This window comes from Trematomus bernacchii, unplaced genomic scaffold, assembly GCF_902827165.1.
Source record: "Trematomus bernacchii unplaced genomic scaffold, fTreBer1.1, whole genome shotgun sequence".
NCBI classification, from domain to species: domain Eukaryota; kingdom Metazoa; phylum Chordata; class Actinopteri; order Perciformes; family Nototheniidae; genus Trematomus; species Trematomus bernacchii.
The window spans coordinates 333934-350894 of record NW_022987686.1 but is presented as its reverse complement, the minus strand read 5'-3'; the positions used below and the strand labels follow the sequence as shown (position 1 = coordinate 350894).

Genomic DNA, 16961 nt, shown 5'->3' with positions numbered 1-16961 from the left:
GAAATCCCAGAAACAAAAGACGTCCCACTCAGTCGTTTTAAATACAAAGAGCCTCTCAAATTCAGTTCACACAGACGAGCAGGAGACATGAGAGCCGTTACAGTCGCTGTATCTTCAAGCTGTTATTGTCAAAATAACAATAAAAGAAAGTCACCTTAGTATATGGGTTGAAGCACTCTTGATTTTATCTGTAACTTAATGGTTAAGTTTGCAAATCATGTCGCAGTCTGTTAGACAAATTATCTAAACATACTAGTTATGATAACATTTAAAATGTGCATTTTTCTGTATTATCTTTTTGTAAATGAGGCTCTCGGATATTGTAAGGAGTCTATTAAAGGCTTTAAAGAAAAATCCTGCAGTAACATATCAGGAGTGGAGGAGAAGTGGAGTGGTTTTCAAACAAAAAGTGCAAAAGAGGTGCTTGGAAATGAGTGATAAAGGAACGAGCAAAGTACTACAACTCTTGTCCTAGTTGCTGCGTTTTTATCCAGAATATTGAATATTTCCCCATTTGAACAAGTGAATATGCGGGTTTTAGAATACAGTATTTCCAATCAAGTACAGAATTTACACATTCTTCCAATTAGATAGCTGGTAAGAACAAATGAACTCAAAAACAGTCACGTTCTGGCATTAAAAGGTCCCATGTCATGCTTTTCCGGTTATTACCCGTCCCCTTGTGTGTTATGAAGGTTTTTCTGCATGTAAACGGTCTGCAGAGTCACAAACCCTCAAAGTACACCCTGTAGCGAGTAAAACTCTAACACAGAAAAGACCTGTCTATGCTGCCCCAGAACGCCTCGTTGGAGATTTCTCTTTTTCCATTGTTTACGTCCTGGGTACTCTGACGTGTGAATACCCAGAGGCCACACCCTCTGCCAGCATTTCACAAAACAAAGCTTCCCAAACCTTTCAGCGATTCATGCCGGATATGTACAGCGTAGGGCACTGAAGAACGATGCTGTTCCTACTTTGTTTGGACAAGCGGGAGATTCGGGTACACAACCTGTAAGTATTCATTGTTGTTTGTGTATTTATGATGTTTAAATCAAACAAGGTATCTACCACGACTGTTTAAATGGGTATTTTCGGGCTACTACGTTGGGATCGCGGAGGGAGGGGGGGGCAGGAGCTCCAACAAGTCGGTTAGGACAGAGAGTGAATACCGGTGAATACACATACTTTACAGAGATGCTGTATGAGAAACCAATGTGAGTTTGGAAAATTGCACAGTATAAATCTATTCTAGTATACCTCAACAATGGAATTATGATCAGTAGAAATGGCCATGACATGGGACCTTTAAATTAATCTCCAAAGCTTCCTTTGATGGTGTTGAAGTCCCTCCTACTTACCATTAATGTAGAAGCTGAACAAAATCCTCCTGATGTACAAAAGACCTTGCTTCTCTATTACAGAGAAGATTTGAAACGGTGAGAGAATACTGCGAGCAGAAAACAACTTCCTATGAAATGTCCGAGCAGCTACTGCATTAAAAAAAAGAGGCCCTCGATAAAAGAATGGCACAAAGTAAGAAATGAGTAACAAGAGCAGACAACCCAAACATCTGCTAAACCATATTTCCATTCACGAGGATCTCATTTCCTTCACCCACCGCGACATTAAGCTAGATCCTTAGTGTTGGTGGGAAGAAGTCCGTTTATTTTTTTCACTGTACGACTCAAGAATCCGCTGCGTTAAAAATTTCAAGAAAACTTGAAGTTCTGAGGAGGACTTCTCCGTTATTCCGCCGTCGTTCCTCCCAAAATGTGGGGGACTTCGAAGTGTCCGTGAAGTCCTCCGCTCTAGTTGTGTTGGAACTTGAAGTGGAAGCTGCCTCCAGAATCAAAGGGGTTGAAGTGATGAGGCCAGCCGTGTCCTCCTCCTCCCCCCCCACCCTGCTGGCTCTCTGGGTCCAGGGGGTCCTCACCCGCGTCAAACTTCTGCCTCATTTCTGGAAAAAGGATGCATGAAAGAATGTAAGACGGTTGAAGATAAATGATTGCTTAACATGACAGAGTTTTTGTTGCTGGATAATGGTGTTCAGACTACTGGTTAAAGGAGTAGTTTGACATTTATGGAAAAAAAACACCTGCACAAATGTTATATTACCTTTTCATTTACCCTCATTCGCACATCTCAAACTAAAAAGGCAATACAAGAGAATTCAAGGCTCTATATTCCTACATAAATGTACTATGAACTGTGCTTATCCTAAACCTGCTCAATGTGAAGCTACTGCTTAGCTTAGCTTAGCAACAAATTGTCAAGTCACATAAACCCACAACTTGCTGTTTTTACACTCCAAAACTAATAAGATACATTTTGAGTCAGCTATAAATGCTGTTAAGTAGTTTTTGTTATTTCAGACAAAGCCATGCTAGCTGTTTCCACCTTAATGCTAAGCTAAGCTAATTAGCGGCATGCTGTAGTTTTCATATTTAACAAGGACAGCAAGAGAGGTATCAATCTTCTTGTCTTAATATCAGCAAAAATGAATTGCACATATCCACAAATGTGTCACTATACTTTTAAAATGTGCTATCAGTAGTGTGTAATTGTGACATTATAGTTACAGGCTGCCATAAACTCTGCCAGATCTTTTTCTGCAGTGTCATGTTTCTTTCTGAGAGCTAGCTGTTGTTTTCCAGAGATACCACACCCACAGAAACTAAAGCTAACCCTCTCTGAACATCTGTCTGCTAATGCCAAACATGTGACAGCTCCTGACCTGGGTCAATGAGGACTTCTTTAGCCGAGGCGATGTCGATAAACCTCTTCTCCGCTTCTTTCTTATCCGTCTCGGACTGGAAGTTGTCGGGGTGCCACTGCTGCGCCAGCTTCCTGTACGCCTTGATGACCTCCTGCTTGTTTGCACTCCTGGAGAGAAAGCAGCATACATAAGAGTTATTCGGAGCGATATTGGTGAAGTCAGATATAATTGTAGGATTAAGGAAGTAAAGATGTTTGTAATAAGTCTGGGCTGGTTACCTTCCCACACCGAGGATCTTGTAGTAGTCCCTCTTTTTAGAGACTTTGAGAAGTTTCTGAGCTCGCTCCAGCCCTTCTTTGAGATCATTGCGTTCGCCTTCGCTGTCAAACTCTTTGGCTTCGATGTAGTCTTCCACAGCTGAAAACAAACCGTAATAAAAGACGTTACAATAGGAAACCTTCTGTTATCAGTCCAGATTTGTTTTCTCTTTATAAAGTAAAGATGGGAGTAGCAGTTAACTATCATCTAAGATTAAATAACCTTAAAATACTACAATCTATTCATCCACTAATCTCCTGAACGCAGGGGTGGACTGGCCATCGGGACGTTTGGGACGAATCCCGATGGGTCGGTACTGAAGTGGGCCGGTCGGATAAGTCACTAGCACCCCTCCCCCCGTTGACAATTTACTAGCGGTATTTACTACCGAGGTGGGCCGGTCGGATAAGTCACTTGCAACCCCCCCCCCCCCCCCCCCTTGACAATTTACTAGCGGTACTGAAGTGGGCTGAGTCCCGGGCTGATTTTTAGTTCCAGTCCACCCCTGCCTGAATGTGTGTTTTTCCTTTACAGTATTCTTATTATCCTAAACCATGGAGAACCGGTTAGAATAGACAAACTACACAGATATTGCTTTCGTCTCTGTGTATAGGCAAGACCTTCCCCCCCCCATTACCTTTCTCGTACTCCTGGTTGAGGATGTACGCCTCTGCTCGGTCTCGGAGGACGTTGGCGTTGCGAGGGTCTCTCTGGTGAGCCTCTGAGCAAATGTCTATGGCATCCAGAGCTGAATTCAGCTAGAATTGGCAAAACAGAGGAAGAATGAGCTGGCAGTGAGCATTGGGATTGGAAAATATAATGCCACAAAAAAGAAAATCACACTCACATTTATAAAATACAATTTCTAGGTGAGTGAAACTAACCGAATGTCCTTTCTTCTATACCATTTATCATTTTTTTTTTTTATACAGATAATATCTCTCTCACCTTTACGAGGCAGAAGCAGATCCTTTCTTTGGCCAGGTTTGTGTAGAGCGGGATTTTGGGCTCAGTCTTCATCGCTGTTTCATACTTACTAATGGCTTCCTGGAACCTAATTGAGTGTAGAGAGATAATTCAGTTAAATGTATTTAATTAGGTTAGTTAGTCATGTTGCAAGTGTTATTTACCTCTGAGGTTTTTTAAACATCCTCCCTTTAAACACACATCATAGCAGCTCTTAGCATTCCTTTGTATTTAAACTCAAATCTTCCATCATACATAGTCATGGAATTCTTCCTCCTATTTTTGTCGGTCTGGTTTTACCCGTTTTCTGTAGCCTAATCTGGTTTTGTATCGTCATGTTTCAAATTCTTGTACCCATTGTCTGCTTAAAACTGTTTTGAATAAAATGCCTGGCTTCAAATCTCCTACTTTGCATGGTGCTGCCTTAAACCTCTTCATTGTTTTTTACCCGGTTTAGCTGTTCATGTTTTTTTTCTCCTGGGTTATTGTATATGTTGTGTGTTTTATTGGAAGTTTAATGACTTATTTGAACAACCGTTTAAAGGGGCAAAAGTTCAAAAATGTACTTTTTGGCTAACGCTGGCTCATTTACAGTGATAAATGTGCACCGTTCCCCTAAAATAAATTAAACAATTAGTGTAAGTGCTATTTTTTGGAGGCTGCACCTGAATCGGATAACTTTTATCCTTAGAATTTCGAGTGGATGACATTATCCGTTTCAGGCCGACACATATTTTGCAGCAGACATCTTGTAAATGCATTTTGGAAGAGGATCATGTTTCAGGAGGGAAACAGCATCTCTCTGACAGTAAAGTACTGACCTGAACTGTTCGATGAGTTCTTCTGCTGAGTCCAGCTGCTTGCTGAGCTTTTTCACCTGCTTGTAGTGGGTGAAGCACTCTTTGTCATCCTGGTCCAGCCTCAGACACTCCCGGATGTGACTGCACGGAAACAGACGAGCGAAACGATCATTCAGCAAGTGAAACTGATGCTCCTGAGATGAAAATAAGCTTCATTTTTGCATGAGTGAATTTGTTTAAGCTCACTTGAGTGACTCGTGGTGATCCCCCAGGCTGTAGTGCAGCATGCTGAGCTTCAGGTAGGCGCCGCGGTTGTCGTTGCGTAGCTTCGTGGTCGGGGTCAGGTCCTGGATGGCTTTCTGAGGATCGCCCATCCGGATGTAGCACTCTGCACGAAGCTCCCGAGAGTCCGGATCCCAGGGAGAGATCTGAAGGAAGATGGCATATTTAGAAGATTGAATACACACATGGGAGCTACTTGAGCTTGACAGGAAAGGAACTAATGATCACACTTTATCCACGATCATATGTTGGGGGAATTATTTTGTATCCATACTGTTCCTGTACATGAAAATAAATGAGTTAGAGTTGGGTTGTATTTACATTTAAATGCTAGCTAAACTAAGCTAGGCTAATTCAATCAATCAAAGTATATTTATTATATAGCCAAATATAAAAAAATTGTACATTTGTCTCAGCTAACTGTCTTGCCGCTGGATGTAGCTTCATATTGACAGACATGATAATTCAGTCTATCTTCTTAAGTAACACTCAGCAACAAAGCACACAAGCGTATTTCCCAAAACATGTCAAATGACTTCTTTAATCTGAGACCTAACGCTGTTATCCAGCATCATAGTAATCTTTTTGACAGATATTTGATAAATAATGGTACAAAACCCAATAATACACATAGGAATGTCAGATAACAACAGAAGAAAATGCATGCAAATGCCTATTTTCTACATTTGTCTACATCAGGAGGCAAGAGGCAGAGCTGACACGCACCTCAATGACCCTCTCCAGCACGGTGATGCTGGCGCTGTAGTCCCCTTGGTGGTACGTAGCATGGGCCTCCTCCTGCAGCTCCTCCAGCTCGTTCGCTTTCATCAGCTGGTCCCGAGCTTCTTCATGGTCTGGGGAGCGCTGTAGCTATAAAAAAAAAAAACAGGGTAAATTCCTCTCCTAATCACAAAAATCTGTCTGGTGAAATGTGGTTTCAGGTTAAACAGTGAAAAGTGTAGAAGCAGTTTAGGACTTGAACTCACCACTGCTTCAAAGTCCTCCCTGGCCTCCTGTGTGTTGCCCTGCTTCAACAGGATATTCCCTCTCTGTAACCTGGCCTGGGAACACAAGAAAATAAGAGATCGAGAGACAAGATGATGAGGAGAAAACAAAATGAATATGATCAAATCAAATAAGGACACAATACAGAATCTTCTTGAGTGTTTTGGGGTGGAGAACTTACAGCCAGGAAGTCAGGTTTGAGCAGGATGGCCTTGGTGAGGTCCGGCAGAGCAGATTTGGATTTTCCCATCGCTAGGAACACCGCTGCTCTCTTGTAGTAGGTCAGGTAGTTCTTAGAGTCTCCCTCTGTTAAATTTAAAGAACTGTTAATTTCTCAGAGCGACAAACAAGCCTCTCTTGTGTGTACTGAAAAAGGGAAGAGGACGGGCGTGTGTGTGTGTGTGTGTGTGTGTGTGTGTGTGTGTGTGTGTGTGTAACCTTACCCACAGCTGAGTGGTAGTGGGATAAGGCTTCGGCCAGCTGACCAGCAGCCAAAAGTTTGCGGCCCATCTCCAAGTGGTGCTCGATCTCGACATGGGTCGCCCCTAAGACACCTGTAACACAAGATGGAGCTTGAAATATATCACTGAATAGACACGGCGACAACATTATAACAGCAGGTCACGATTCATCTTTTTTTAAGATACACAAACAGTCAGACATCAGAGGAATAAGTAAAATTGTGTCGAGAACATATTAAAAACACATGTAAATTTCCCCTCTGTGGGACGAATAAAGGTATTCTGTATTCTGAAAGAACCCATCTGATTACATTCATCAGATGTGTATTCAAAGCCTATTTTGTTTCAAGTGTCCAACCTGCCAAACTGGAATCCTCTCTCTCTCGGGAAAGGCACACTGCTTTATGTCAATATTGGACTTTTATATGATTTTGGGTTCAATGTGAGTTTGTAACTAGAATTGTGATGCATTTGTAACTTGCTATATTACCCCAAACAGACGTTCCTGTCAGTTTCTTGTTTTTGTTTTCCAAAATAAATCTTATTTGACAAGAACAATTCCATACATTCTCGTTCTGCTTTTGTTTCATATTATTGACATTTTATAATGTCTGTTCCAATGACAACCTAAGTGTGTAACAGGTATACAACTATAAACATCCATAAGCTTTCTTTATGAAGATAATATTAAAATAATAATAATGTATGTATTTATTTACATACCACCTTTTCAAAACTAAGATGATAAAATAAAAAAGACAACAAATTCATTTAAGGGATATTTAAAAGAAGTCAAAATGTATATAATATTGAGCAAAATGAGCTTACATTATGAGAAAAATACAATAAGTCAAAGAAATTATACTAATAAAAGTTTAGAGAATGCTTTTATATTTTATTAGGTTTGATGAAGGGACTTTAAAAAGGTAAAAGGAACTCAGTTCACAAATCCTATGAAAGCAATCTTGTAAAAAATGTTTAAATAATTATAGGAGGGAGTTATGAAGGTGTGTTGAGAGAAATAGGAACCCAAACAGAGCCTGTAGTTCCTGGTAACGCCTAACATACTCTTTAACACCTTGTAAACGTGTAACCTTTGGCTTTTATAACCTAAATAATGCTCATAATTCAGAAGTGACTGTTATGTGCATACAGTATATTGCATACTGTAACCTACAGTAGGCTAGCGAACAGTAAGTGACAGTTTTGGACACGTTAGCGGCTACATAGAAGCTTGAAACGTACAGAAACGTATACACTCGTGTTTCTGAATGATTTTAAAGACATGTTAGGTAGTGTAAAGTGAGTTATACCTTCCAGCTGGATGTCCAGGAGGACACATAGCAGAGAGAGGGAGCACAGGGTCCGCCGAGACGACTCCATCCCCGGATACAATCACAGCCTCACACCGGAACCTGCGGAACTCACACCCCTGCTTTCACGTCGAGTGAAAACACCCCTTTGTTTCATTGAAACCTGTTAGATTATATGTTAAATCTCCATCATTTCCCCCTCTGGAACCAGCTACGACGGTGTATTTACGGTCCCGGTGTGACAGTAGTCCGGGTAGGAAGAAGCACGCAGCTGAAAGGTTCCCCCTTAAAAATTAAGATTCCCCATAATGTCAAGGAGTAAACTGACTTTAGTTGAACTTAAAACACCTCCAGGTAACAGGAGGATGCAGAACAGCTGACAGCGGCCTGTACAGTTTGTACACGATAGCTTTCTGCCTCTGAATTCGTCGTCCCCTCCCTTTCTGCCCTACATTTCTCTGATTGGTCCACGCACCGAGATCCGGGTTCGTGTGGAAACGTGGGCCGCTCTGATTGGACAGACTATTTTAACCTGATCCTGCTCCTGCATTCCCTGCATGGGTCACAAAGGCGGCTAGTGCTGTAACCATGGCTGTAACAAAGTGTCTGTTTAGGGTCAATAACTAAGGAAATCGAAAGTTAACTTCGGCTACTAGAAAGTGGATCTCATGTTATTTTTGTTATTTCTATTACTACTGTTACTTCATGTTTATTTGTATTCTTATTATCCCTTTGTATATTCTCGTGTACTACCTGTGTTTCTCTCTTTAATTCTGTTACTACATGTAAAAAGTTCAATATTTACCATTTTCTTCAATGAAGAAGACGTTTAAGGTAGCAAAAGTACATTGAAATACTTTAGATAAGTACCTGAAAGTTGTACTTAAATATGTTACAATACTTCAATACATATCCTCGGTCAATACAAATCTCATTATTATGACATATTATTTTAGAATGTTGTAACATGTCTCATATAGCCTATTTTGTGACACAACATATTTTAATTATGAAACACAACACAGCATCATATTTTGTCCTACGTTTGTAATTACTTAATGTTTTAAAAACTTGTAATTTAATGGAAATATAACATTTTAGACAGCTGTAAATAACCTAAATAGTATAATGTAAACTTAAATTTCCAAAAATCTGATTTGATAACCATCTTTTTAAATATCTTTATTTAATTGTGTCACATCAAAATAACTTTGCTATTCTTTTTGAAAAAAGAAAAGGAAAACAGATGCAATCAAAACATTATTGGCTACAGGAACACAAAGTGAAACAGAAATGTTTGGAATAGAACATTATTATTGTGCGCTATCGTAAAAAAACAAAATAAAGATCACTTTTCCACGACCCTCTTTCACAGGTACTATCTATAAAACTGTACAAAACAACACACATATCTGGATTATAACAGTTTTGACCTTCCCCTTTACACATTCCTAGAAATGTGTTTGCAGATTGTCAATTGATTAAATCGCTCTGAAAACAAGTGACTGTATGTAAAAGTATATGAGTTTACATCATCAGGAAAACATAAATAGAAACAATTGTGCAGTGATAGGAAGCTTAGCTTTTTTACAACTCAAATGCAATCATTTCAATGCAGTCATTTTTACAGAATACACTCTTTAAATTGTGATTATATACATTTCAGTGGGGATGGGCCTTTAGCTTTTACACAAAAATATCCATCAGAGGTGTAAAAGCTGACACCAGGACATGTTAAATGTTTCAACAAAAACTGACAAAGTTTAGCTCAGATTCTTTTTGTTTTGGTGACAAAGCTCAGTGTCCATATCCAGCTCAAACGTAAGCATTTCGTCCGTAAGTACTGGCCACCACACTCCTGGTTGGTGCTGGTCCAGAATATACCGTTCCCTTGGCTTGATAGGGCAAGGGGCTGCGAAACAAGAACAAACATGACGATGAAAAAACGTCTGTGAAACTGAAGCAGCTAAATGGTATTCAGCCATCATTAATTTGACCATTAACATTTGTACTTTCCTATGTGTGACATGTCAAAATGTCATCAGGGAAAACGATATATTCCAATATAAAATTAATAGAAGAAATTCGGGCCGTCCTTGTGTCGTTTCCAGCCCATTTGTGACCCCCTTCCAATTTGTTTATTGTGCCTATAGTCCACTTCCTCTTTACCCAATTATGTTGTTATTGCATATTTGTACAGCCTCATTCATCTTGCACAACACAGATATATGGTCATTAAAATAGAGCCCAGATAACACTGTCCATTTATGAGAAACAAAGATGGGCGGGCTCTAACAACACACCAGGTGATAATGTCCAATAAGAGCTCCTTTTGACTTCCATAGAAGACGTTCTTCCTAAGGTGAATTCATAACGTTTTGCCACAGCAAGGCGCCAGAGGGCCATGAATTTAACAAATATATATTTAAGAGGTTATTTAGGTCCTCAAAACATGCATCACACATCATTATTTTTATCTACAATATGAAACATCTGTAACATGTAAAAATAACTTTTCTGCCAAGATACTAATAAATAAAAAAGGACTACAATTATTATTTTTTGTCTAAACTGTAATTGTACATTTATTTATAACTATATTTTAGCTTTTTTAAATTTTATTGTTGTATTGTATTTGATCAAATATAGTCATTTTAGGTAAGAATCATTATATTTCCAAATATGACTTTTTGTACGGAGGAACAAGAGCGCAATGTAAATGGTTGAAAAGCAATGCGTACATTGTTACAAGTAATTAATTTACAGTAAATCCATGAATAAATAATAATAAAAAAAGTATGTCAATTATAATAATATGAAGTAAATGAACTCACTATTTTTCCTTTGTGCCCATTTGGCAGGAGCAAGTGAGACAGGCTCCTCCGGCGATGGCGAGCACGGCGGAGCACCATCCCATGTAGAGTCCTTCTCCTATTTCATATCTGTGACACACAGCAGAGTGTCAGTCAGCTTCATATCAGACCTTTCATCATCAACCAACATCACCCCCACCTCCACCTTACTTTGTCCCGAGGTGCAGAGGGTTAAAGAACTCCTGTGTGATGTTGAAGGCATACCAGGACACTGCGATCAGTGTGCACAGACCTTTTGATAAAAAAAAAAGTAAATATTCTTTAATCATTAAGAACGAACCTGGGAAGCCTCCAGATACAGAAGTTCAAAGTCAGTCAAGAAAGGAGGAACAATCTAGGACTATTGATTTTGACAGGCAATAAAACATCATTTATTAACATTATGGAGAAGTTCCTATTTTTATTTATGAGGTATTAGGAAGTAAAATAACATTAACTTAATTTCACCTGCCCTAAAATAAACTTTTAAAGATTTTTTTAATGCATTTTGCTTATCTTTGTTACCTTGAAATATGAAAAGGACTCCAGCAGTGCCAGCAAGCCTCCCTTTGAGAACATAGTTTTCCCCCCCAGCCTTGGAACACTGCACTCCTATCAGGGCTAGCAACAGTCCAAAGGTGCCACACACTATGGATGTGATCATCAACGCACGGGACGCTTGGATGTAACCTGAAGAGCAGAAATAAAACCAAAAAAAACCCCATTAAATTCACACCATTTTAATTGTCATCTGCCTTGAAAGGGATCATTAGGTTATGGCCAGAAAAAAGGAACGTTATAGCTTCAACAGAGCAAAAGTCCAAGGTCTTCAAGAACTCGTAAAACCTTGAAATTGAACTTTTCCCCTGACAAATCATCATCATCATCATGTCATAAAACCACTGTTAACTTCTTGTTTGTTTACTTTCAATTATCTATAATGGATGTTTAGTGCGTTAAGATCCTAAATAGTGTTTTTTAAAGTCAACATACCATTCAAAGCGAGCAGCGAGGGGAACTCCCTGCAGTTGTGGACCCCGGTTGAATCGGTGGCACATGACATCCACAGGTTCTCGTAGATGGTGGAGGTGGTGATGACGTTCCCGTCCACGGTGGAGGTCCTCCAGTACCGGTTGGGCAGCGTCATCCCAACCATCACCCAACTAATGAACCCCAAAATCAACGCCACTACTTCCACAATTGGATCCATGACCCCTCCTTGGTCCAGAAGTCACAAAAAGTATATCCAATGTGGTGATAAAAACGATTTTGGTGTGATTGAAAGTCAATGAGTGTGTGTGAGAGTGTGTCAATGGTGCCACTGGGAGATGTGTCCAGCTCCACAGATATGTATAATGATTTATCTGACTCGCTTTCTCTCCTCCCCCCTCCCCTCACACACTCTCTCTCTCTCTCTCTCATGTATTTTACACCCCTGAAACTGAGCAGGTGTTTATCGCCTCACTCTCAGGGTCCAATGGTCATCAGTCGCACTTGATGGCGCGGCACGGTTCATGTCTATTAGACATTTTCCACGTTTTATTTTTCCCGTTGATGGTCAATTAGCAAACATTAGCATGTTTAAAACAACATTATTAACAGGACTTTTTAAACAAAGACAATTGCACTTGTGGAAGTAGTACTCTTTTACCTAAGAAAATGTAGCAATACTACAGTGTAAAAGTATACTTAAAGTAGAACTCATGTATGGAAAATCTTGCTTAAGAGCTTCAAAATGTAGTAAAAGAACCAAAAGTAGAGTAAGTATAAGATTACAATTTGTTTTAATGGTATTTTAATGTTGCATCTGGTGAAGGTAGAGCTCACTTTAATTACTCTACAGTACAGCCTACTGATGGTTAGTATAACCTATAATAAAAGATAATAATTTAAAAACTGAACAAACACATGCATCTGATATGTAGTAGAGTAGTCGTATAAAGTAGCATAACATGGAAATACCTTAAAAGTACTTTAAATGTGTGTTCAGTAATTAAGTAGGTGTACTATAACATTCCACCCAGGCGATTGCAACTTCAGTTTTATTGTTTTGGTTTTGAATCTCAAGGCCATAAGACACAAGGTCACCGTGACTTAGCGCCATTTGGAAACGTTTCAACATGAAAGCGGTTAAGTTTGAGGCCCGAAGCTCGGATTAAATCTCATTGACAAAGGTTCAAAGTTACCCAGTTTCTGTGATTTGTGTGTCCTGATTAATTATCCTCCTGATAACTGCTGGGTCAGCGTTGCCAAATCCAGAGTGATAATATTAAGATATATCGTAGGCTGCATTTCAGCCCTGATGTGTCTAGAGATGGTGAGATTTGTGAACCAGGAAACCGATTGTGTATAAAGATCAAGAAATAACGCTAAGTAATTCAGTTCATGAGAAATAGACCACCAGCAGGTTTCTGGAAGGAAGTGGGAGTTGAAGCCGTGGAAAAGGAAGTTCATGTTAAATCAAAGTCTATATTTTTACATGCTGAAACCAGGCTAGTGAAAACGAAGCTGCTAAATGTCTTATTTTGTTATTAGCAAGAGATTTTTCATAGAGTTGACTGAATAGAAATCTTATTTTTGGCTCTTTTTTATATTGACAAACCAATTTTCGTTTAGATTTTTAAACCACAATTTCCATTTTATAAATTAATCTGTGCAGGAATTATTTCACTGACATCATGGACACTGTGAAGGTCTATTCAAACCTATTTATATATTTTAATTCCTACAGGATGTATATCTCACTTCAGAGTTTTCATCTGAACGAAGGTAAGTCTAAATCTAAACTCATTGGTCTTCCTCATCTACCTCACCTCCACCTGAGCTCCTCTGAAGAAACAACTGGATCCTCGCCCGCCATAAACGTCTCATTTAATGGCCGAGCTGTTTGCAAAGCTCGCTTTACGGCTTTGTCTGTAAAAACAAAGCTTATGTGATTTTGGTTTTTAAAGGATACCTAGACAGAAGCCTCTCCTTTTTGCTTGTGCTTTCCAGGATGTACTTGTCACAAAGCATCGAGAAAGAAGGCAGAGCAATATAGAAGCAATTAAAAAAGGTCTGTGGGTGCTGGTTTAATAACAAAAAAAGGAATATGAACACAATATAAGAACATTTTCAATAAAAGTTAAGAGATAGAAGCAGTTGCTACTTAAAGGTGGGGTAGGTAAGTTTGAGAAACCGGCTCGAGATTTTTTTTTGTTATATTCCATGGAATGCTCTTAACATCCCGATAGCAATGAATATCTGAAGTGCTTTGACAAAAATCCATAAAAAAATGTCATCTGTGGAAGCCGTAGTACTGTAAAAAGAACGACCAATCATTTTAGCCGGGCCGGCTAAAATAACTGGATGGCCTACCTGCCCGTCAGCCTTCCATCTTTGCACAAACTTATCTCGTGCCCTCATTGTTCATGTGCGCGTTCGTGTGTGTTGGAGGAGGGGCTCTGTAAGGAAGTGGCAGATTTTCTCCGGCTGTGTATTTTCAAATTTTAGCGACCTCGAGCCGGTTTCTCCAAAATTACCTACCCCACCTTTAATGTATAACCCTATAACTCTAGTAAAAGGCTTTAAATCCTATGAAATCTGCACTATGGACAGTGTGTCAGCAGTTTTTCGTGGGAAAGCATTTAAGAACATACGTATATTATCGATAAATAAATCCACATGCATATGACCATATAGGGCACATGTGTCAAACTCAAGGCCCGGGGGCCACATCAGGCCCTTGGTGGATTTAATATCGGCCCGCAGGATATTTCTAATTACTATTAGATCTGGCCGGCCGGTATATTGCACGCACACCTTCACTCAATCCTGAGGGTTTCCTCAGCTCAGAGCCTGAGCCCAAACATTGATGAACTTGCACCCAAGATGAGATGCCAAGTATCTGGCTTGAACTAGCATCACAGAGCAGCACATTGAGTTTCAATGGATGTTTCCTTTTGCACTTTTTTTCTTGCGACAACAGGGCATGTTTGGTTTTTTCTTTGAGGGAAATAGTTTTTTTGACGCTGTTGTTGGCCTGTGGGAAAATGTAATCATAAGAAATGACTCGGGAAAAGCTGCAGATAGAGCCATAAGAAATGAATGCAACTGATTATTTAATGTTTAATGTTGTTTTTATCATTTAAGCTTTGTTAGTTCCAGGTTTAATATGTGCAATAAGTTCATTTCAATAAGTTTTGCAATAAACATTGAACCCTCGACTAGTACCCATTTTTTAATTTTGGCCCACTGTGTATTTGAGTTTGACACCCCTGATATAGGGTATTGTTCTCTACATAAAGGTCATTTTGTTGGAAATAAAGAGTTATAAAAGTTAAAATGTGCTTTAAAAACACATGTTCATAAATAGACGTATTAATTCAAATTTACTTTACTATTAGCATGGGGTCCAACATGAACACGTTTTTTAAAGCCATTTTACATTTTTGGTTGTTTCAAACGAGAGATTTCTGGGAATTTCTGTGTTGTTTTCACAGGGCGGTCAGAAGTGGGTGGAGTTTATTTAAAAACAATGTAATGCATTATACTCCTTTCACCAATCATAATGCAGCAAGATTTGAATGATGACGGTTGCTGGGCAATTTATAACAGCAAGTAACTGTCAATCAAGTAAGGGATAATGTGCAGCGACGCGGTCATTATGGGGAAAAGAACATCCGACAGGCTGATCAGGAGCCCGACGCGAAGCTTTTTTTTTTTTTTGCTTTTCGGCCAAACTGTATACAGTTAAACCGACCGAACTTCTTTCTGCAGATGTAAGCGTCCTTAACAACGGTCAATAAATCATTGACAGCGGTCTGTCTGTTCTGGATTAACAACGTGTCACGTGTTCTGAATTGACCAATCAGAATCGAGTATTCAAATAAACCATGTAATACATCTGATTAAACCTAAACACACAGTCCTAACGAAGCAGGTTAGTGTAGGTTTATGGTTGTTGAACATAAATAATACTTATTAAAACATTAAATGTTGCTGGGTCAGCCATAAATATTAAAACCTAAGATTTGAAACTAAGCTGTCAGTCGCTTTGAGATATTTTTATACAAAAATGCAGGAAAATTGCTATTGTCTATCAAACATCAAAAACACATAATCATTTGTTCAAGTTCAAGTTTTATACTATCCCTATACATGATTAGTTCTGTCGTCAATGGACTGCTCTTCAAACTATCCAATAATACGATCAGCACAATAAAAAGTAAGAAGGATATAATAAAAAGCCATGAACCCATTAAACTTTAACTTCACATAAAATGATGAAAATGACTGTCGGCCTGTATGTCCGTCACTGCCTGCAGTAATATAAAGCGACAGACAATAAAGCGCTGTGTTCCTGGATTATACAGTAACTGTGTGATGACATCCAAACAGTACAGGGTGTAGTTGAAAGAAGACACCGTGTTCCCAGACGTATTCCCCTTCTTTATGGTGATTACACATTAATATCTCTCAGCCTTGTGATGAACATTGGCCCTCATAACTCAAACTCACTGAAGCTAATGTGAATTACACTGGCTTTCAATGAACCATTGACGTTAAACTGTGTTAAAACAGCACAAGGGATGAGACATGGGACGATTACAGCTTTGGTTATTCTCTTTCTCATCTATTTGGATATTAGATACATATTTGGGGACATTTACCCACCCCTTTCACACCAAAGAAGATTATTGTTTTCACTGATCTGTCCCTGGGGAGTTTCGGTCCTGTGGGATGGGTTAATGAGTAACATCCCACAAGGCTGATAACACCCCACACAACTGATATCCTCCATAAGCCTTCCTGTCGTAAAACGGTGCCAGATACTCAAATCAATACGGGGGTCAAAATGTGAAGATGATCAGCAGCGAGTGAACAAGGCCGGCACGTTTTCTGCTTGAACATGTACGTCCTATCTTACCTGTAAAGACTCAAACACTTAGATAAGGATTGTTGTGCTTTTTCTTAGTGTCCACCAAAACATCATTGTGATTTAGTAGACAATAAATAACAGTAATAAAAAAGGATTGGACTTTGTTTCTTCATTAATACATTCTTCTGAAAATGACTAATACATCGATCCCATAAATGAAAAAAACAAACTGTTTCGTAACAGTTAAAGGGGCCTCATTGTGATCATTTGTATGTAGTGTCTCTACTGTGACATGTCTCCATGCTTTAATGTTCAAAAAGCTCTTTATTGTTCTCATACTGCCTGTGCTGCAGCACCTCTTTTCACCCTCTGTCTGAAACCAGAGCCC

At 39.2% G+C, this 16961-nt stretch overlaps 2 protein-coding genes across 2 annotated transcripts; both read right to left on the bottom strand.

Moving 5' to 3' along the window:
- Nucleotides 1-1642: 1642 nt before the first annotated feature.
- On the bottom strand, nucleotides 1643-8286 carry dnajc3b (DnaJ (Hsp40) homolog, subfamily C, member 3b). Its single transcript, XM_034136943.1, has 12 exons — nucleotides 7862-8286; nucleotides 6531-6641; nucleotides 6269-6393; nucleotides 6069-6143; nucleotides 5809-5952; nucleotides 5047-5228; nucleotides 4822-4941; nucleotides 3983-4088; nucleotides 3672-3792; nucleotides 2995-3133; nucleotides 2735-2883; nucleotides 1643-1957 (listed from the first exon to the last, which is right to left on the bottom strand). Exons 1-12 carry the CDS (start codon nucleotides 7929-7931, stop codon nucleotides 1809-1811), a joined length of 1491 nt encoding a protein of 496 aa, XP_033992834.1. The 5' UTR covers nucleotides 7932-8286; the 3' UTR covers nucleotides 1643-1808.
- Nucleotides 8287-9027: 741 nt separating this feature from the next.
- cldn15a (claudin 15a) lies at nucleotides 9028-12050 on the bottom strand. Its single transcript, XM_034136807.1, has 5 exons — nucleotides 11707-12050; nucleotides 11239-11403; nucleotides 10885-10966; nucleotides 10696-10803; nucleotides 9028-9773 (listed from the first exon to the last, which is right to left on the bottom strand). The coding sequence occupies exons 1-5, from the start codon at nucleotides 11921-11923 to the stop codon at nucleotides 9677-9679; spliced, it is 669 nt and encodes a 222-aa protein (XP_033992698.1). The 5' UTR covers nucleotides 11924-12050; the 3' UTR covers nucleotides 9028-9676.
- Between the last annotated feature and the right edge of the window lie 4911 nt (nucleotides 12051-16961).